General features: G+C 45.6%; 1 protein-coding gene across 1 annotated transcript in view; it reads right to left on the bottom strand.

The window, feature by feature from the left end:
- Nucleotides 1-4,202: 4,202 nt before the first annotated feature.
- The window catches only part of GRXCR1 (glutaredoxin and cysteine rich domain containing 1), a 54,216-nt gene continuing 36,583 nt past the window's right edge, over nucleotides 4,203-21,835 (bottom strand). The window contains exons 4-6 of the mRNA XM_064149420.1: nucleotides 20,707-20,928; nucleotides 9,863-9,928; nucleotides 4,203-4,383 (exon numbers count right to left, since the gene is read on the bottom strand). Coding sequence (XP_064005490.1) covers nucleotides 4,204-4,383; nucleotides 9,863-9,928; nucleotides 20,707-20,928 — 468 coding nt within the window. The 3' untranslated portion in view covers nucleotide 4,203. The remainder of the gene's footprint in view (nucleotides 4,384-9,862; nucleotides 9,929-20,706; nucleotides 20,929-21,835) is intronic.

The raw sequence follows: 21,835 nt of genomic DNA, 5'->3' as shown, positions 1-21,835 counted from the left end.
TTTTCATTAATAAAACTCAAAAACTCCCAAGGAATGGTTGTTAATTTTTTTGTATGACACCAAATTCAAAGTTGCTTTTTTTTCCCCAATGATGCTTTACTTCCAGCAGAATGAACTATTTTCAAGACACACAGAATCAGCCAGGTTGGAAGAAATCTCCAAGAACATCCAGGCCAACCTAGCACCCAGCCCTAGCCAGTCAACTAGACCATGGCACTAAATGCCTCGGCCAGGCTTTGCTTGAACACCTCCAGGGACGGGGACTCCACCACCTCCCTGGGCAGCCAGGCAAGCAGCAACAGAACAAGGGGACACAGTCTCAAGTTGTGCCAGGGGAAGTATAGGCTGGTTGTTAGAAGGATGTTGTTGGTAGAGAGAGTGATTGGCATTGGAATGGGCTGCTCAGGGAGGTGGTGGAGTTGCCATCCCTGGAAGAGTTCAAGCAAAGCTTGGATTAGGCACTTAGTGCCATGGTCTAGTTGATTGTCTAGGGCTGGGTGCTAGGTTGGCCTGGATGACCTTGGAGGTCTCTTCCAACCTGCCTGAGTCTATGATTCTATGTTTTGTTATCTTCTGTCTCCTATAAAAATCTTCTGGAAAAAAAAAATCTCTAAAATGTGACCTTTTGCTTCCATCATTTCTCATTCTAAAAAGAAAATTAAGGAGATTTCGCCTCAGCTATGCTTGTAGGAGTTAAGTGTCTCTGCTTGAAGAGTAGAGCCTTAGCTAGGACAGGCACTCTAGTTTTCTTGCAGTTAAGTCAGGAAAGAAACTACATTTAGTTTGTTTGTCTCAATATGAAGAGAAGTCATTTTCTGATTGCCTGTGAGGTGGGAAAAGCAGCTTCAAACCCCTCTTTCATACCAGTGAAGAACATTTTCAGTGAAACATACTTTGACAAGTCATAATAATTTGGCCATATGGTGCTTCAGTGGAGAGCTGGTGATAGAGACTGCCTCAGCAAGCAAAATGTCCTCAAAGACTGCCAAATTACTGTATCACAAATGCACTGGCATTTTCTTCAGCAGGCATTTCCCTTAAGGGTGAATTTGCTTCTGACGCCTGAAGCGTGGTGTTCACTCATGTGGATGTGGTCACCCCCTGGATCCATAGGATCTTAGCAACTTCCTTAAGATTCCATGCATCAGAAATCACAACACTCTCAGCATCAGTATTCTGCTTGATGCTGCACTCAGAATCATAGAATCATAGAGTCAACCAGGTTGGAAGAGACCTCCAATATCATCCAGTCCAACCTAGCACCCAGCCCTATCCAATCAACCAGACCATGGCACTAAGTGCCTCATCCAGGCTTTGCTTGAAGACCCCCAGGGATGGTGCCTCCACCACCTCCCTGGGCAGCCCATTCCAATGGGAAATCACTCTCTCTGTGAAGAACTTCTTCCTAACATCCAGCCTATACCTACCCTGGCACAACTTGAGACTGTGTCCCCTTGTTCTATTGCTGGTTACCTGGGAGAAAAGGCCCTGTCCTACCAGTGTGCTAGTTTGAGCCTAGCTGGGATATTTTAGTGAGAGGAATTAGATGCTAGGCTGTGAAAAGGAAACAATGCTGATGTCTACTTCACTCATAGGCTTGCTGAGATGTATAAGAACTTAAATATAGGTAACAGAGTTGCTCTCTGGCTCTGGCTGCCTGCACTTCTCTCCTTAACCTGCTGTCTAACTAATCCTTCTGCTTCCTACCTCCCCTGGCTGATTCTTCAAACTCACCTTGTTTGTAAGGCAAAGTCTGGGATAAGGTAGAGGGGTGGAAAGGAGGTGGAAGGGTGGTTGAGAGCCCCTCCTGGAGACTCTGCTTTCTGGGAGGGCTGTTGTGTTTCTGTATTACTTAGTAACTTGTCTGTTTCTGTCTAGAGCTGTATAGATTGTAAATCCCTGCTTGTATATTGTGCTAAGCTGTAAATATAAAGCTTCATTCTTCGATTTCCAGCTCAGCTGTGTCTAGTCTGGGTGATCTCACAAGTGTAGGGGGGAGCAGGTAACACCCAAACCATCACAACCAGTCTGGACTGCAATACAAGGACAAAGTGGAAGTTATGTGACAGTATTAAATAAAAGAAGGGGGCTGCCTTTTCCTTCTTTGCTTTTTACCCATGCAGTAATCAGCTAAACACATCTGCAATTCAGAATTCTATATCTGGAGAGCTGCTCAGAACATGAATGGCCTCTGTAGAAAATATCATCTCTCTCATGTTATGCAGAAGACTCAGACAGTCCTTCTGAGCCTCACTGTAGAACCTGTAAGAGCTGGAGGGTCTTAAAAGCACCTTCATGCCTGCACATTCATCTCATAGAATATGCATAAGTCCCTTAGAGTCAAATGGTCAAAAAGCTAAGTTAGCCCAACTTGTCCAACTCTTCAGCACCAGCTGCCACCTCTAGACATACCTAGTGGAAAAGAGGTGGAGGAAAAGTTGTTTGTTGATTCAAGTATCAGGAAACGTAATGTCATCAGAAGGGGCTTTTTGCAAGGCAGACTTTGTTCAGCTGTAGTACCTGCTTTGTGCCACAGCTGTGCAGTGTCTGAAACACTGACAGGAAAAATGAGTGTCCCATCACACAATTTTAGGAAGGTTGTATGGGGAAGAGAGAAAGCAAGTGTGGTCCCCCACCCGAGTTAAGCAGTGGCTTAACATTTGCTACAGCAGTTTGGGCAGGATGAAATGTCTACCAGGGGAGCCTTTTCGAGCCAACAGTCATTTCAACAAGCTGCTAAACCTCTCTACTGTTTGTGCCAGTACAAACAGGAGGAAGATGTCCAACAACGTAGGTAGAAGATACACTAAAGCACCCTGTTAAAAAGTACACTGTGGAAGTGCATGAATGGTCCAAAGTGGAATATATTCAATGTAGAGAAACTACAATCCAGTCAGAGTATCACTGGCTAAGTCTCTTGTGCTTGTGCTTGGGAAACTCACCAAGAATCACAAAGGTATATACAGTGCTGGAGCAGTCTGGGCAGAGATCTGTGGTCCTTCTGGAGAGAACAGATGTTCTAAAAGGTCTTGCACCAGGCTAGCTGTCAAACCACGACAGTTACTAAGCTGTGAAAGCAGAAATCTCATCCTCAGGTACTTTGTCCACAGTTTATAAAGCTGTCTGGTGTTCTCTCTCCTTTTTAGTCTGGAAAAAAAGAAGACTGAGAGGGGATTTAATAAGTGTTATAAATATCTGAGGGCTGGGGGTCAGGTGGTGGGGGGACAGGTTCTGCTCACTTGCTTCCTGTGATAGGACAAGGAGCAATGGATGGAAGCTGCAGCACAGGAGGTTCCAGCTCAACACAAGGTTTACAGAGCACTGGAACAGCCTCCCCAGAGAGGTTGTGGGGTCTTCTTCTCTGGAGACTTTCGAGGCCCATCTAGATGAGTTCCTCTGTGACCTGAGCTAGATTGTATGGTCCTGATGTGGCAGGGGGGTTGGACTTGATGATCTCTTTGGGTCCCTTCCACCCCCTGACATCCTGCAATCCCATGTGATCCTGTGGTCCTGTGACTCAATAATCCCTTTGGGTCCCTTCCAACCCCTAACATCCTGTGATCTACTGTGATACGTAGGATCCTAAAGCTCTGAGGTAGTTGTACAACAGTGACTGCCAATATCTGCTATATTAGAAGTTCACTTTGTCTAACAGCAAAGACAAAGCAGTACTAATAAAGGAAGTTGATCCAAGGGACCTTTAAGAACTATTTCTGTCCTTTTGCTGCCACTTAGAATTCAGGCCAGGATTCACTCATAGTGAATTTTCAGGGAAGTGGAAAGTAGAATGGTTTTGAGCTAGTTCCCATCACAAAATCTTTATTCTTCCTGCTCCTGAAAGCAGCAGCTACTCAATATTCTGAAGGTTAAGTTTCGTTTTGCTGTGATCTTGAGGGCATGACTCAGAAACACAGATGATTCCCTGCAGAGAAAGGGAAGCTCACATCCAAAAGGTCATTAATGCACTAAGTTTTGCAGACTGCACTTCTCTCTATCAAGAAAGTAGAAAAAGTACATTTCAGAGTTCATGCAATGGTAACGACCCAAGTTGGAAGAGCTCAAACAATTGAACCAAAAGTATACTACAAATCATTTTTTTTATTGACTGAACTGGATAAACAGATTAATATTTAAAAAAAAAAAATCCTATTACAAACTGGTGCAGTACCATAAAATCAGTTTGCATGTGTGGAGATGTCCCTCTCATCCTGCACAGCTCTGGCAGCGCTGCAGCCCGTTCTCGTTGCAGGCAGTGCACTTGAGGGCTTTGAATGAGTCCGTAAAGCAGTTCCGAAACAGAGACATCTTGCTCCCATGGCACGCTGAGCACGGCAGGAAACCAAAGCCCCCACAGGAGAGGCACTCGTGGGGATGTTGGACTCTCTGCCCAAAGAAGAATGTGAGAAAGACAGAAATGTTACCTCGTCGACCAGCGTAAGCTCTAGGAGCTGAGAAGGAGCACACATTCTGGTTCCCACCTTGAGCAATGCTTAAGGTATCACAAAAAACATCCACCTGGAAGGGACCTGAAGGGGCATTGTAGCCAGGTGGGGGGTGGCCTCTTCTCCCAGGTAACCAGCAATAGAACAAGGGGACACAGTCTCAAGTTGTGCCAGGGTAGGTATAGGCTGGATATTAGGAAGAAGTTCTTCACAGAGAGAGTGATTGGCATTGGAATGGGCTGCCCAGGGAGGTGGTGGAGGCACCGTCCCTGGGGGTCTTCAAGCAAAGCCTGGATGAGGCACTTAGTGCCATGGTCTAGTTGACTGCATAAGGCTGGGTGCTAGGTTGGACCGGATGATCTTGGAGGTCTCTTCCAACCTGGTTGATTCTATGATTGTAAGGTCATCCAGTCCAGCCCTCCACCAAGCAATGAAGGGTCAACCCTAGACCATGTCCCTAAGCACCAGTTCCAGAGGCTGCTTGAACGTGTCCAGGGATGGATGAACATCCAGTCAACACTAGACCATGTCCCTAAGCACCAGTTCCAGAGGCTGCTTGAACATGTCCAGGGATGGATGAACATCCAGTCAACACTAAACCATGTCCCTAAGCACCAGTTCCAGAGGCTGCTTGAACATGTCCAGGGATGGATGACCATCCAGTCAACACTAGACCATGTCCCTAAGCACCAGTTCCAGAGGCTGCTTGAACATGTCCAGGGATGGATGAACATCCAGTCAACACTAAACCATGTCCCTTAGCACCAGTTCCAGAGGCTGCTTGAACATGTCCAGGGATGGATGACCATCCAGTCAATGTTAAACCATGTCCTTAAGCACCAGTTCCAGACGCTGCTTGAACATGTCCAGGGATGGTGACTTCACTGCCCTGGGCAGACCATTCACATGTTTGACAACACTTTCAGTGAAGAACTAATTCCTGCTATCCAGCCTGAACCTCCCCTGGCTCAGCTTGGAACCATTTCCTTTAGTCCTTTCACTTGACACCAAGGAGAAGAGGCTGCCCTCTTCTCATTCCAACCTCCCTTCAGGTAGCCATAGAGAGAGGTGAGGTCTCCCCTCAGCCTCCTCTTCTCAGACTGAATAACCCAAATTCCATCAGCCCCTCCTCATAGCCCAGGCCCTTCACCAGCCTCATTGCTTTTCTCTGAACACATCCAGCACCTCAAAGTCCCTCCTGTAGTGAGTGGCACAGAACTAAACACAGTACTTGAGGTGTGGCCTCACCAGTGCTGAGTACAGTGGATGTTCACTTCCCTGTCCCTCCTGGCCAGTGTTTCTAACACAGGCCAGGATGCCACTGGCTTTCTTGGCCACCTGGGCACTGCTGACTCATATTTAGTTGGCTGTCAACCAATATCCCCTGGGTCCCTCTCAGAATTGAAGTTATCCAACCACATGTCCCCAGGTCTATGGCTTACAATGGATTTGTTGTGGCCCAGGTGGACCACCTCATCCCAAGATACACCAACATGGAAAACCAGCATACATCTGCCTTTTCCTTTGGTCAGATTTACACACAGTGGCCAGAGAGGCTCACTGCAGGTCATCAGTCACATTAAAGCCACAAAAATGATTAAGGAAGTTGAATAGAGACTGAGGGTGCTGGGGCTTGTTAGCTTGGAAAAGAGGAGACTAAGGGGTGACCTCATTCATGTTTATCAATATGTAAGGGGTGAGTGGCAGGTGGATGGAGCCAGCCCATTCTTAGTGATGTTCAGTGACAGGACAAGGAACAGTGGGTGGAAATTGAAGCATAGGAGGTTCCATGTGAACCTGAGGAAGAATTTTTTTCCCTGTGAGGGTGACAGAGCACTGGAACAGGCTGCACAGGCAGGTTGTGGAGTCTCCCTCCTTGGAGATACTCAAGAACTATCTAGATGTGTTCCAGTGTGATCTGCTCTGGGTGATCCTGCTCTGGCAGGGTGGCTGGACCAGATGACCTTTTGAGGTCCCTTCCATCCCCTGGCATTCTCTGATTCTATGATTATACCATAATACTTGTGTTTAGACATGCCAAAATAGCTAAATAATAGCATGCATACATCACTCTGATGTAGCCTAGGTCTACACCACTTCTAGGAGGTACTGCAATAGATTGGATCAAAACTCTAGGCAGTTTATGCTGGCATTATACTTTCCACATTCCATGTTATGTACTTTCAGCATTTCCATGCTCATGCTGCACCTGTTATGACTACAATTAAGAACTGATCATATCAAAAAAGCAATTCATAGCTTCTGACAAGTAGTGCTTGAGGAAAGAAGAGGCTTTGCCAAATGCAAGGGTGTGGAATTCTGAAGCTTTAAAGCTTCAGAATAAGATCATCAATGTTCAACAGTTATACCTGGAGAAAATGGCTGCAAGCAAGGTTTGGGGGCCCCAAATTGCCTTAATTCTTGAGTACAACAATACTTGTACTCGATTTTGTTTTGGGTTAATGACAATGGAGAAGACAAGAAGAGATTTCAACGACACACTCAAGTTTCACTTGCTGAAAATGTTGCTGCTTTGTTTAATGATTGCCTTAAAAGTTCTACATCAAAGCCACACCACACTGGGTACTTAACCACAGCACTGCTGAGTTAAAAGATTGCAGGTTTATTTACAAAGGAGGAACACAGACCAAAAACAAATCATAATGAAATCCATACAGTTCCTGCTAGAGTTAGTCTGAGGATATATGCACCACTGAAAAATGAGGCACCAATTAAATATGTTCTGGGCTTCTCAATGTTGAGAGATGTTGAGATACTGGAAGGTGTCCAGAGAAGGGTGACGAAGCTGGTGAGGGGCCTGGAACACAAACCCTATGAGGAGAGGCTGAGGGAGCTGGGGGTGTGCAGCCTGGAGAAGAGGAGGCTCAGGGCAGAGCTCATTGCTGTCTGCAACTACCTGAAGGGAGGCTGTAGCCAGGTGGGGGTTGGTCTCTTCTGCCAGGCAACCAGCAACAGAACAAGGGGACACAGTCTCAAGTTGTGCCAGCACAAGTCTAGGCTGGATGTTAGGAGGAAGTTGTTGGCAGAGAGAGTGATTGGCATTGGAATGGGCTGCCCAGGGAGGTGGTGGAGTTGTCATTCCTGGAGGTGCTCAAGCAAAGCCTGGCTGAGGCCCTTAGTGCCATGGTCTGATTGACTGGCTGGGGCTGGATGCTAGATTGGACTGGATGATCTTGGAGGCCTCTTTCAACCTGGTTGATTCTATGATTCTATGACCAGAGTGTATTAAAATAAATACAGACACTGCAGTCCTTCTTGGAGCTTCCTTGAGCTTTCTGCAAAGCCATTAATCATAGCACTCATCTCCTGCCAGCCCAAATCAACATGCAAAACAGGCACTTTTGCTTTTTATCTTGCAGCTCCCAAACTTGCCATTCTTCTTCACCAGGCAAACTCTTACTATTATCTTCTCCAGGGACAATGTTTGGAAATTTAGTGCAAATTAGCATTTTGTTTTATTTTATTTGACTTTATTTTATCTCGGGAGCACCCACATCTTCCATAACTCATGATGCTGGATCACTTGATTGGACACTATGGCAAATAATCTCAAAGTTTCAAGAGAGCAATAGTTTTTTTGTCTTTATGTTCATTATTGCTTGCTAGGGTTGTAAATAATCCCCTTTTTGCAGGGCTAAGAGAACTGAAGGAAAAATCAAATGCAAAATTGCTTTAGCTGCCTTCCTTGAAAAATAGCCATTTGCTTCTTGAACAGAGGGCACTTTGTGTAACCTCTTTTGGTATCTTCACTAGCAAAGAAACCTGACTGCACCTTGCAGCTGTAGCAAGGAATGATTACATAATCACAGAATGTTAGGGGATGGAATGGACCCCAAAAGCTCATCCAGTCTAACCCCCCCTACCAGAGCAGAATCATCTAGACCAGATCACACAGTAACACATCCAGGAAGGGTTTGAATATTTCCAGAGAGGGAGATTCCACAAGCCCACTGGGCAGCCTGTTCCAGTGGTCTGTCACCCTCACAGGTTAAAAACTCCTCCTGATGTTTAAATGAAACTTCTTATGCTTCAGTTTCCACCCATTGTCCCTTGTCCTGTCATTTGGCACTATCAAGCAAAGCCTTGGCACCATCCTCTTGGCACTCACCCTTTACATATTGATAAACATGAATGAGGTCACCTCTCAGGCTCCTCTTCTCCAAGCTGAAGAGCCTCAGCTTCCTCAGTCTCTCCTTGTCCACTCCCTTCATCACTTTTCTGGCTCTGTGCTGGATTCTTTCAAGCAGTTCCCTGATCTCCTTCTTGAACTGTGATTGTATTCTGTAATCAGTTATTGATTTGCTGTAGTCTGGCATTGTTTGCCTTATAGATGTATTTTCTGTCCCACCTTGCTCCCCTCCAAAGTAGGATGTGGGGACATCTAATTTCCAAGTAATGAAAAAGGCTAAGCCAAGTGTATTAGCTAAATTTCTAGTCAGACATTGAGCAATGCATCTGACATAATCATATCAGAGAGCTGGAGCACCTCCCCTATGGGGACAGGTTACAAAAGTTTGGGTCATTCACCCTGAAGGCTCTAGGGGCACCTTATAGCAGCCTTCCAGTACCTGAAGGGGGCCTAAAGGAAGGCCAGGAAAGGACTTTTTACAAGGGCTTGTTGTGCAGAGTGAGAGAGAATGGATTGAAGCTTGAGGAGGATGGTTTAGACTTTACAGTAAGGGTGGTGAGATTTTGTGGGTGTCCAGCCTTAGTTATAGCTAGAATTATGGAACCATAGAATCATAGAATCAAGAAGGTTGGAAGAGACCTCCAAGATCATCCAGGGCAGCCTAGCACCCAGCCCTATCCAGTCAGCTAGACCATGGCACTAAGTGCCTCATCCAGTCTTTTCTTGAACACCCCCAGTGATGGTGACTCCAACACCTCTCTGGGCAGCCCATCCCAATGCCAATCACTCTCTCTGTGAAGAACTTCTTCCTGACATGCATCCTATACCTCCCCCAGCACAGCTTCCAACACCCTTCCAACACTCTTCCAACCTGGTTTATTCTATAAGTCTAGGTGGTGCAGCATCCATGCAAGAGACCTGACTTCCCTAAGGCATGGTGAAGGCTAAATACTAAAGATTATGTCAGAAGCTATAGGAATGGTACAATCAATTATGTCAGAAGCTATAGGAATGGTACAATGACCTCCCTCTCCTGCTGTGGCAAGATGGAGAAAAACCAGATGGACGTTTTGACTGATGTTATCACTGTTCATGTTTCCTCAGGCTTAATGGGCTGTGATACTGTGATATTGTTCACTCACAGAGGAACACAAAGAGAGAAGACTGTTAGTTTGTACCAGAACTAAAGCAACTGGTTAAGAAATCAAATCTACTCAAGGACAGATATTAGATGCACACTCCTTATATTTCTTTGCAGAAAGGCAATTACCTCGATTTTGGTTAAGAGATCCTGCAGGTCCCCAGATTCATTCATAAGTAAAATTTTCTCAGCACCCTATTAACAAAAAAAAAAGAAGATGAGCCAGGTCACCACGAAAAAACAAAAAGAAAATCAAAGCTGAGATGATTTGGTCTTGAAGATTTAAAGAGGCTGAGGATACATTTGACTTACAGAAAGTGTTTTGCAATTAGGACAACCTCAGGAAAGTTGGAAGGAGAGGAGAGGTGAAAGCAGTTGCAGTTCTGAGAGTAGAGCCTGAAGTTCATTACCAGGTATCATATCACACTGCCCTCAATGTCCAAATGGCTATCAGTGTGTTTAAGTGCTCGAGCCTGTCTTCTCTGATTAACAGCTGCCTCGAGTGAAATGTGAATGAAGGACACTTTGCAGAGCTTAACCTTCCCTTTGGATTCATGAATCTTAACACACAGGGTCCATAATTCATACAGCAATTAAAGCTGCTGGTAAATAAGTCCAGTAGCTGCTCTCTGAGCAGAAAGTGATGTCTGTCTTTCCTTCCTACCATCTCAACTCCCCACAAAGGGATTTGTACCATTTGAGAGTCTGTCCCTCCTAAACCTTACCTAAGGAAGCACGAGGGATAGTGGCCATAACGTTGACAGAAGCATCAGGGAGGAGGTTTCAGTTTGGTTAACTAGTTAAATTTCGAGCCACCAACCTGTGTAGCCTTTTCCCACCATCTTCAAGAGCTCTCTACTAAGGCGTGCAGGGGCTGCTGCCAGGTCTTTGGCAAGGAAATGCCACCAAGTTGGCTACATCACTCACCAACTTTCCTGGACCAGTTTTGTCCTTCACAATACTTTCCCAGTTTTCTCTTGAGAAGGTCCCCAAATGAACATTGCTGTTTCATGTCTTGCCCCATTCGCTGCAGAACTAGGACAAATCCAAGGTCCGCTAAGTTTCCTACTGCCCCAGTTGTGTCCTGTCACTAAACAAGTCAGTTGCTCCCCTGCCTTGGATGTAATCCATTGTAAAAGGTGAGACAGCTTGGCTATTTGTGATTGCTTTGCCTTTATTTTCCAGGGCATGTTTCCTGACAGGATGAAAATAACCTATCTAGTTACAGTGTCAAAACTTGCAGCGTTATAAATACACAACACACCAGAGAACGCCGCAGCGAAATGAGAGGAGGAAATTGTATTTGGAGTGTTCTGCCAGCTAAGCATTGAATTAAGACATAATATGGCTAATATATAATGCAAGGGGAGGGGGAGGAAAAAAATGTAATGAAAATACTGTAACAACATTAAAGTCAGACACAGCAATGAATAATAATAACTTAGTTTGAGTACATTCAGCCTCTGAGGAGTTTTGTTAGTCTGAACCGAGGTGGTACTGGAGTGGGTTTTCTTTGTTTCCTCCTGAAAGTAAATGCTAAGAGATCATTGAAGGCAAAATTAGTGTCAAAGGTGATGTAAAAGGTCTTTTTGGTTTTTTGTACTGATCAAAGGGGAACATTTGAATGCTTTCACTTCATTTATGTAATCAAATTCACCAGCTAATAGGACTTAAAAAACAGTACCAGACACAGACACTTCTGGACATTGGGAGGAAGTTGCTCAGCATGAGAGTGGTGAAAGCCTGGAATGGGTTGCCCAAGGAGGTGGTTGAGGCCCCATCACTGGAGGTGTTTAAGGCCAGGCTGGATGAGGCTGTGTGCAGCCTGCTCTAGGGTAGGGTGTCCCTGCCCATGGCAGGGGGTTGGAACTAGATCATCCTTGTGGTCCCTTCCAACCCTGACTGATTCTATGATTCTATGATCAGTGGACCACTAACAAAAATTGGGGAAACTAAGGAACATACCAGAGGAAAGTGCACATCCCTTACCCACTGCCAAGGGTGATTTGCCACATCAGATCAGGTGGTGGGTTCATGCTATGGCACTGTCCCAGCTTGCTGGTTTCTGCATGCCCACTATGATGGGCATGCAGATCATAGAATGTGCTGGTTGGGAAGGAGCTCTAGAAATGGGCACATACAGGTGGTGGGCACAGAGTGTGCCATCTTCAACACCACATGCATTAAGCTGTTCCCTTTCAGCAGCTTAGAATCATAGAATCATAGAATCAAGCAGGTTGGAAGAGACCTCCAAGATCAACCAGTCCAACCTAGCACCCAGACCTATCCAGTCATCTAGACCATGGCACTAAGTGCCTCATTCAGTCTTTTCTTGATAGCTCCTTTCACAATTGCCCTCTAATCTTCCTGCTTTCATGCATTAAGCTGTTCCCTTTCAGCAGCTTGATAGCTCCTTTCACAATTGCCTTCTAATCTTCCTGCTTTCACACAGAAGGGGCAACAGGAGTGACTGGCACAACAGAGCAAGTCAGCCAAAGCAGGCCACAGAGTAGCAACACTGCATCAGCTCAGGACAAAGTTTGCACTGCCTCTCGGGTGCAGAGACATTAAGGATTTGCAGCTTTATTGATGGTGTTGCAACACTGCAAACTCCCTGAGCTGGACAAGCCCCCAGTTTGCCCCTGTTTAGGGAAGGATCTCTTCTGTGCAGCAACAGCTGGCACAAGCATTCCTGTGGCCTGTGTGCCGTGATAGAGTGATGCTGTGTGATAATGCTGACTGCCTTTTACAGCCGTGTAATTAAAAGTCTGACAGGTTTCCCATCATATCATAGCCATATATCAGAGGATTTATATTTCAGATGGCATTCAGTCAGCCAGCTGTGCTACTTGCAAAGTGGAAAGCCTCATTACTATGCTTTTAAAATTAAACCCCCCAGTGTCCAAATGGCTATCAGTGTGTTTAAGTGCCCGAGCCTGTCTTCTCTGATTAACAGCTGCCTCGAGTGAAATGTGAATGAAGGACACTTTGCAGAGCTTAACCTTCCCTTTGGATTCATGAATCTTAACACACAGGGTCCATAAAGCAATTAAAGCTGCTGGTAAATAAGTCCAGTAGCTGCTCTCTGAGCAGAAAGTGATATCTATCTTTCCTTCCTACCATCTCAACTCCCCGCAAAGGGATTTGTACCATTTGAGAGTCTGTCCCTCCTAAAACTTACCTAAGGAAGCACGAGGGACAGTGGCCATAACGTTGACCGAAGCATCAGGGAGGAGGTTTCAGTTTGGTTAACTAGTTAAATTTCGAGCCACCAACCTGTGTATCCTTTTCCCACCATCTTCAAGAGCTCTCTACTAAGGCGTGCAGGGGCTGCTGCCAGGTCTTTGGCAAGGAAATGCCACCAACTTGGCTACATCACTCACCAACTTTCCTGGACCAGTTTTGTCCTTCACAATACTTTCCCAGTTTTCTCTTGAGAAGGTCCCCCAAATGAACATTGCTGTTTCATGTCTTGCCCCATTCGCTGCAGAACTAGGACAAATCCAAGGTCCGCTAAGTTTCCTACTGCCCCAGTTGTGTCCTGTCACTAAACAAGTCAGTTGCTCACCTGCCTTGGATGTAAACCATTACCATTTTCAGGAGGTGATTCATCCTCAAGGACTACACAGATACACAGTTCTGCACCTGGCTGTACTAGAATATCTGCTGAGTTTGGGAAGGAGCCTCTCTACCACATCCTTCCTTATATACAGCCGATACTTGGTGTGGCATTGCCACATCTGTCTTGGGCACACATTGGCTTGGAGGTCTCTTCCAACCTGTTTGATTCTATGATTCTATGCTGTGCTTAATGTGTTAAACTGCAAAAGAGAGGAAACAAGTGGTGCAATGCAGGGTGGTATGATGCCATAATGACATCACCATTTTCCTGCCACTGAGCCACTCACATCCACACCAACACGTGAACATCAGGAGGATGCTTTTCCTACAAGTCAGCTACAAAAATCACCTCACCACTCTCGAGGAATTATCATCAGAAATGGGTAAAAATGAATACTTTTACTGTCAACCTCATGCTGGGAAAGGTAAATGGGGAACAGGTTCTTCAGGGGAAAAAATATATATAGATATAAATTCAGATATTTGAAAAATACATGGTCTGGAGCCCTCAATATAGGAAGGACATGGAGTTGATGGAGCAGGTCCAGACAAGGGACACAAAAATAATCAGAGAACTGGAGCACCTCTGCTATGAGGACAGGCTGAGGGAGCTGGGGTTCTTCAGTCTGGAGAAGAGGAGGCTCTGCAGAGACCTAACAGCATTACCTGAAAGGGGGCTGCAAGAAGGATGGAGAGACACTGTTTACCAAGGCTTGGAGTGACAGGACAAGGAGCAATGGTTTCAAAGTAGAGAAGAGCAGGTTTAGATTGGATGTTAGGAGCAAGACCTTTACCGTGAGGGTAGTGGAACACTGGAACAGGATGCCCAAGGAAGTAGTTGGAACCCCACCCCTGGAGATATTCAAGGTGAGGCTTGACAGGGCAACCTGATCTAGTTGAGGATGTCCCTGCTGACTGCAGGGAAGGTTGAACTAGATGACCTTTGGAGGTCCCTTGCAGCCCAGACCATTCTATGATTCTGTGATGCTATGGTTCAAGGAGGGTTGTATAGCAGGGGAATACTGGAATTCAACCACATAATTTGAACTGAAAAATAGAACAAATGGATTTAAAAATCATTGTGCAGTGAGCCAACACTAGCTAGATGATTCTATTTGCCCTTTTCCCCTGCCCTTTTCCAGCAGGAATGGGGTTTTTGCATAACATAAACCTCTCACAATCCAGAGAAGAGTAACTGAATGCTCCAATCCTTTCCCTGCTTTCTTGGAAGTAATTGGGTTTTCTAATGCTGCTTTGGCATCCCAGCAGATGGCATAATTCCATTTCAAATGGAGACAGCCTCAGGTGAGAAGAAGGGATTAGATCAGCCGGTAAAAAGCAGGCTGCAGCAGGGACCTGCAATTTCCTGGCAGACTGCTATTTGGACAGCATGTGTCAAGAAATACAGTGATCCAATCCTGAAATAAATGGGAAGATTAAACAGCCTGCTGTACTGCAGGACACAAGACGTTGCTTGACAGGGGATAAATAGCATTTTTCTACTGCTTTTGCCCAAGCTGGGAGTGTGTGTGGGGGTGTTTCATTCCCCCCATGCAGGCAATGATAAATTCCACAGTGCTGGGAGGATTTGTCTACACAGCCTGCAGAATTCCAACAGCCTTGTTTGTGCTTTTGCACAGCTTGGATACTGTACACTCTAACAGAATCATATTGTCATAGAATCACAGAATCAAGCAGGTTGGAAGAGACCTCCAAGATCCTCCAGGCCAACCTAGCACCCAGCCCTAGCCAATCAACTAAACCATGGCACCAAGTGCCTCATCCAGTCCCCTCTTGAACACCTCCAGGGACAGTGACTCCACCACCTCCCTGGGCAGCCCATTCCAATGCCAATCACTCTCTCTGTGAAGAACTTCTTCCTAACATCCAGCCTAGACCTCCCCTGGCACAGCTTGAGGCTGTGTCCCCTTCTTCTATTGCTGGGTGCCTGGCAGAAGAGACCAACAGCCACCTGGCTACAGCCTCCCTTCAGGTAGTTGTAGACAGCAATGAGGTCTGCCCTGAGCCTCCTCTTCTCCAGGCTGCACACCCCCAGCTCCCTCAGCCTCTCCTCACAGGGCTGTGCTCCAGGCCCCTCACCAGCTTCACTGCCCTTCTCTGGACATGTTCCAGTATCTCAACATCTCTCTTGAATTGAGGAGCCCAGAACTGGACACGGGGCTCAAGATGTGGCCTGACCAGTGCTGAGTACAGGGGAAGAATAACCTCCCTTGTCCTACTGGTCACACTGTTCTTGATGCAGGCCAGGATGCCATTGGCTCTCCTGCCCACCTGAGCACACTGCTGCCTCATGTTCAGCTGCTGTCAACCAGTACCCCCAGGTCCCTTTCTGCCTGGCAGGTGCATATAGAGGTTGTTCTGGTGCTTCTGTTACATTTATCTCTATAAAAATCCTCTTGTCCCCTTTCAAAACTGTACATTTATGGATTGATTGGGTTGTTGTTTGTTTTTTTCTCATTATGACTCACTGAAAGGTGCATGGCTCAATCAAGATTCTACTGTCTACTGCTACTTGCCAACTCCTTCAGGAAGGGATTTGCTGGAAGCAAATATTCAAAATTACAAGAAGAGAGACAGACAGAGAGAGAAAATATAATGAATGATTAATTTACTGGCTCACCAGGCTTTTGAATTTCTGTGCTGCATTTGCATATCAGCAGATAATTATCATGAAAGGCATTATTAAACTGTCCACTGTTACCAATGAGACCAAATTCTTTAATTAGTTCTTGACTGCACTCTAAAGAAACGTGAGCTCAGCACAGGTTCCAGCCAACTTACTGCCTTTGGAGTCACTGATGCATTGTCTTCTTCAGATGCCACATTCACCAGGCACTGGGAGTCAACACTTCTCAACAGACCTTCTCAATATGGGTGAATCCCAATGTGTGTCCCCAGCTCTGGGGAAGGGAATATTGCCTGGGCTTTAGCCCTTGGCACACACTCTGCTGGTGAGATCATAGAATCATAGAGTGGTAGGTGTTGGAAAAGACCTCTGGAGATAAACTGAATCTACAGCTACTTGAAAGGAGGCTGTAGCCAGGTGGGGTTGGTCTCTTCTCCCAAGCAATCAGCAACAGAACAAGGGGACACAGTCTCAAGTTGTGCCAGGGGAAGTACAGGCTGGATGTTAGGAGGAAGTTGTTGGCAGAGAGAGTGATTGGCATTGGAATGGGCTGCCCAGGGAGGTGGTGGAGTCGCTGTGCCTGGAGGTGTTGAAGCAAAGCCTGGATGAGGCACTTAGTGCCATGGTCTGGTTGACTGGCTCGGGCTGGGTGCTAGGTTGGACTGGATGATCTTGGAAGTCTCTTCCAAGCTGGTTGATTCTATCATTTTAACTGAATTCTTTTGACAATTTGACTGTACAAGGACTGAGATTTTCTTGGAGTCAGTCCATAACTCACTGCTGTTAACATAATCATTAAATGAGCAAATCTTAGTCTGAATCCTGTGGAATTTTAAGTTGCTTTTGAACCGAGCAGCCTCTGGCTGGCTGGAGAGCTCTCAGACTCAGGTTTCATATAAAAGCATCCCCTCCAATGAATTCAAAAATCACTGCTGTTATTCTCCACACAGGTGGTTTTGCAGTTGCTGCAGTGATCTGCTGAGCCCTGCACCAGCAAAGGCATTTGTTACAGTGCTTGGGGAAACCTGCCTCACGCACAGCACATGGAGAGCTGGGAGGAGGGTAAGAAGAAAGGAGATTAGAGTGTTTATTCAGGCCCAATATCAATTAGGCCTGACTGATTATTACATTTCATTTTGTTATTTAAGTCTTTTGTGGAAATGGCAGTGCTATGGAACACAAACACAACAGCCCCACTGTGGTTAAAAATAGTTTGCCTGCACAAATCACAGCCTTGCTGGTGGTGCTAATTGCTGGTTCTTTATCGCTCAAGACAATTACCTTCTCTGAGCTCTCAAGCTGTTTTCTTTCTGTCACTTTCCAGAATCTTTTCCTCTTAAACCCTGATTTTCTTGTATGTTTTTTCCTCCCCAGCCTCTAAAAAATACATTGCAAAAGTACAGGCTGACCTTACTGAAAAGGTGATTTCAAATATCAACAGGATTTTTAGATCCAGGGTAGCAGAATAAGAATTTGGATTATAGATTTCCATTTCAAGTTGATGTCTTGCACCAGGGCAGAGTTGGGCTGTTTCTCTCTATCTTTTACTGTTGAGTTTTCTATAATTAATTGGTTCTGCACCCAAAACAACATTCAGTTGATAACTAAAATTCAATGCATGTTAAAGGTCTGACATCATAGAATCATAGAATTGTCTGGGTTGGAAGGGACCTGAAGGATCATCTAGTTCCAACCCCCCTGCCATGGGCAGGGACACCTCACACTAGATAAGGTTGCTAAGAGCCACATCCAGCCTGGCCTTAAAAACCTCCAGGGATGAAGCTTCCACCACCTCCCTGGGCAACCTTCCAGCGTCTCACTACCTTTATGGTGAAGAATTTCTTCCTAGTATCCAATCTGAATCTACTCACTTCTAGCTTTGCTTCATTCCCCTCCGTCCTGTCACTACCTGACACTGCAAAAAGTCCCTCACCAGCTTTCCTGTAGCCCACTTCAGATACAGGAAGGCCTCAATAAAGTCTCCTCAAAGCCTTCTCTTCTGCCAGGCAACCAGCAATAGAACAAGGGGACACAGTCTCAAGTTGTGCCAGGGTAGGTATAGGCTGGATGTTAGGAAGAAGTTCTTCACAGAGAGAGTGATTTCCCATTGGAATGGGCTGCCCAGGGAGGTGGTGGAGGCACTGTCCCTGGGGGTCTTCAAGCAAAGCCTGGCTGAGGCACTTAGTGCCATGGTCTGGTTGATTGGTTAGGGCTGGGTGCTAGGTTGGACTGGATGATCTTGGAGGTCTCTCCCAACCTGGTTGATTCTATGATTCTATGATTCTATGACTCTCCAGACTAAGCTGTTGGTTCCATATCCAACACAGCTAATACTAAATGACAGGTTTATGCTCTGCATGTTCCTCTTCCCTGGGCAATAGTACACACAGGTACCCATGAAGAAAAAAAAACCACAACATTGCTCTAGATTTTCCTGATTTCAGCTATGCAGAGAAGCTGTTGGTTTGGTTTTTTTTAAGAAACAGTGTATTTAGTGTCTTTATTCCCCTCCTGATAGTCTCTCCCCAGCTATCTTTTTTTGTGCTGGTTAGAGATTAACTGAAATCTTTTCATAGAATCAAAGAACCAAGCAGGTTGGAAGAGACCTCCAAGATCATCCAGGCCAATCTAGCACCCAGCCCTAGACAATCAACCAGACCATGGCACTAAGTGCCTCAGCCAGGCTTTGCTTCAACACCTCCAGGGACAGTGACTCCACCACCTCCCTGGGCAGCCCATTCCAATGCCAATCACTCTCTCTGCCAGGAACTTCCTCCTAACATCCAGCCTAGACCTGCCCTGCCACAACTTGAGACTGTGTCCCCTTCTTCTCTTGCTGCTTGCCTGGCAGAAGAGACCTAGCTACAGCCTCCCTTCAGGTAGTTGTAGAGAGCAATGAGTTCTGCCCTGAGCCTCCTCTTCTTCAGGCTAACCAACCCCAGCTCCCTCAGCCTCTCCTCATTTTACTGAGAGAAATTAAATCCTTAGCTGTGTGAAGAAAGAAAAAACAGCAGTACCTTATATCACTCATTCTTCTGCTGTGAAATGCAACTAGTCTAAATAAAGATGAGACACTCACTTCTCACACACTTCTTAGCTCTCACTTCTGGCACTGCCTTCTCTCTGGTGGTCTGGTCTCTGTAGCTTACTCTGCCTTAATTCTCTAATCCACCTAACCCCTTTTGCCTCTAATCTCCTTGTTGTCTCCTTGTCTCCAGATTCATTACATGAGATATACTTGGGTTGTTGTGGTTGTTTCTGACGGGAAGGAAAAGAGGGAAGGGGAAGGGAGTTTGGGTCAGGAGCTTCCTGGGGACTTTGATTGTTTCTGGGGGAGGGATTGTGTTTCTGTGTTACTTTGAATGTGTATATAACTGTTTATATTTGTGTATATCTGCTTGTATATTGTGCTTAGCTGTAAACATAGCTTCATTCTTAACTTCCAGCTCAGCTGAGTCTAGTCTGGGTGATTTCATAAGGATGGGGAGGGGCAGCTAACACCCAAACCATCACACTTTCGCATCTTCAGATCAAACCTATGAGTGTGGATCTGTTCAGCACATAGCACAAAATGCTCTCTGCTGTTGACTGTTCCCATCATGCCAGCATTGCAGGCTATCTTCTAAAACACCTGTTTCTCATTCATCAAGATTTTCATCTTTCACTCTTTTAGACTGTGCTAGTTTGAGCCTAGCTGGGATATTTTAGTGAGAGGAATTAGACTACAGGCTATGAGGTTCCACATTAACACAAGGAGGAACTTCTTTACTGTAAGGGTCCCAGAGCACTGGCACAGGCTCCCCAGAGAGGTTGTGAAGTCTCCTCTGGAGCCTTTCAAGGCCTGTCTGGATGTGTTCCTGTGTGACCTGAGCTAGATTGTATGGTCCTGCTGTGGCAGAGGGGTTTTGACTTGGTGATCTCTTTGGGTGCCTTCCAACCCCTGACATACTGTGATCCTGTGATCTTTATAAAAGGAAACAATGGTGATGTCTGTTTCACTCATAGGCTTGCTGAGATGTATAAGAACAAGAACAGAAATATAGATAACACAGTTTGCTCTCTGGCTTTGGGCTGCACTTCCCTCTCTCTAACCTGCCACTTGTGTGACTAATCCTTCTGCTTCCTAACCTCCCTGGATAATTCTCCAAACTCACCTTGAACGTAAGGCAAAGGCTGGGGTAAGGTAGAGGAGTGGGAAAAAGGTGGAAGGGTGGTTGGGAGCCCCTCCTGGGGACTCAGGTTTCTGGTAGGGCTGTTGTGTTTCTGTATTACTTTTTAACTTGTTTATTTCTGTCTATAGCTGTATAGATTGTAAATATCTGCTTATGTATTGTGCTAAGCTGTAAATATAGAATCATAGAATCATAGAATCAACCAGGTTGGAAGAGACCTCCAAGATCATCTAGTCCAACCTATCACCCAGCCCTCTAATTTCCAGCTCAGCTGAGTCTAGTCCAGGTCATTTCATAAGGGGGGGGGGAGGAGCAGGTAACACCCAAACCATCACACTTTTGCATCTTCAGAGCAAACCTATGAGTGTGGATCTGTGCAACACGCACCACAAAGAGCTCTCTGCTGTTGACTGTTCCCATCATGCCAGCATTGCAAAAGCTATCTTCTAAAAAGCTTGTTTCTCATTCACCAAGATGTTCATCTTTCACTCTTTTAGACAGCAGAACGAAACACAGCCTCATGCTTTACTTACCCCAAGGTAATGGCCATCGATAAACACGACGGGGAGCGAGGGGACTTCACAGACCCTCCTGCATCTCTCATCCAGTTCTTTGCCATAATCGCTGTTCAGAGCAATGTTTTTCTCTTCAAACTTAACTCTGTGATTCTGAAAGATCTTTCTAACCAGTTCACATCTCTCAAAAGTGTTTCTCACCACACGAAGGCTGGTAGTGTAAATTACTATGCGGCCAAACTCTGGCACTGTTGATACCTGGGAAGGAAGAATAAATGATAGTTCCCATTACATTAAGTAAGGCTTTAGTAGCTTCCATGCATCAAGTAATTTTGCTTCAAATATTATTGAAGGGGAAAAAATAATGCATCATGAAAAAAACAATCCTGCATTCTACTCGTTTTTCAAATGCAAAGATGGAAGGGGAGGAGTTAAGTTCTCACAGTGGCCAACTTCAGGCAATTAATTAAAGCTAAATACGATCCTCCTATGAGCACAGACTGAAAGAGTTGGAGCTGTTCAAGCTGGAGAAGAAGAGGCTCCCAGGTGACCTTTATGTGGCCTTCCAGGATCTGAAGGGGGCTGCAGAAAAGCTGGAGAGGGACTTTTTAGGGTCTCAGGGAGTGAAAGGACTGGGGGGAATGGAGCAAAACTGGAGGTGGGGAGATTCAGAGTGGCCATGAGGAGGAAGTTGTTCATCATGAGAGTGGTGAGAGCCTGGAATGGGCTGCCTAGGGAGGTGGTTGAGGCTCCATCCCTGGAGATGTTTAAGGCAAGGCTGGATGAGGCTTTGTGCAGCCTGCTCTAGGGTAGGGTGTCCCTGGGCACGGCAGAGGGGTTGGAACTAGAAGTTCCTTGTGGTCTCTTCTGACTCTGACTGATTCTATGATTCTAAGATGCAGCTTTAGCTTTTCTGAGATGTTTTAAAGGTGGTGAGTCAAGTTAACATTTTCAAGACAGAGATGTGTTTTAGATCCTGGTAGAGTTCCAAATGTGGATAAATCATCACCATTTTGTTGATGTCTGGTTCTGTTCTAACAGTAACTCATGTTTGCAGAAACACAGTCTGGTAGTACCCAGACTAAGTCTAACGTTGCTAGCTCAGGTGTTGTTGACCACCTCCTTTAAGCAAGGAAAGAAGCCTAAG

This window comes from Pogoniulus pusillus, chromosome 9 (genome assembly GCF_015220805.1).
Source record: "Pogoniulus pusillus isolate bPogPus1 chromosome 9, bPogPus1.pri, whole genome shotgun sequence".
NCBI lineage: Eukaryota > Metazoa > Chordata > Aves > Piciformes > Lybiidae > Pogoniulus > Pogoniulus pusillus.
The sequence above is the reverse complement of the archived record's forward strand: the minus strand, read 5'-3'. Positions and strand labels throughout refer to the sequence as shown.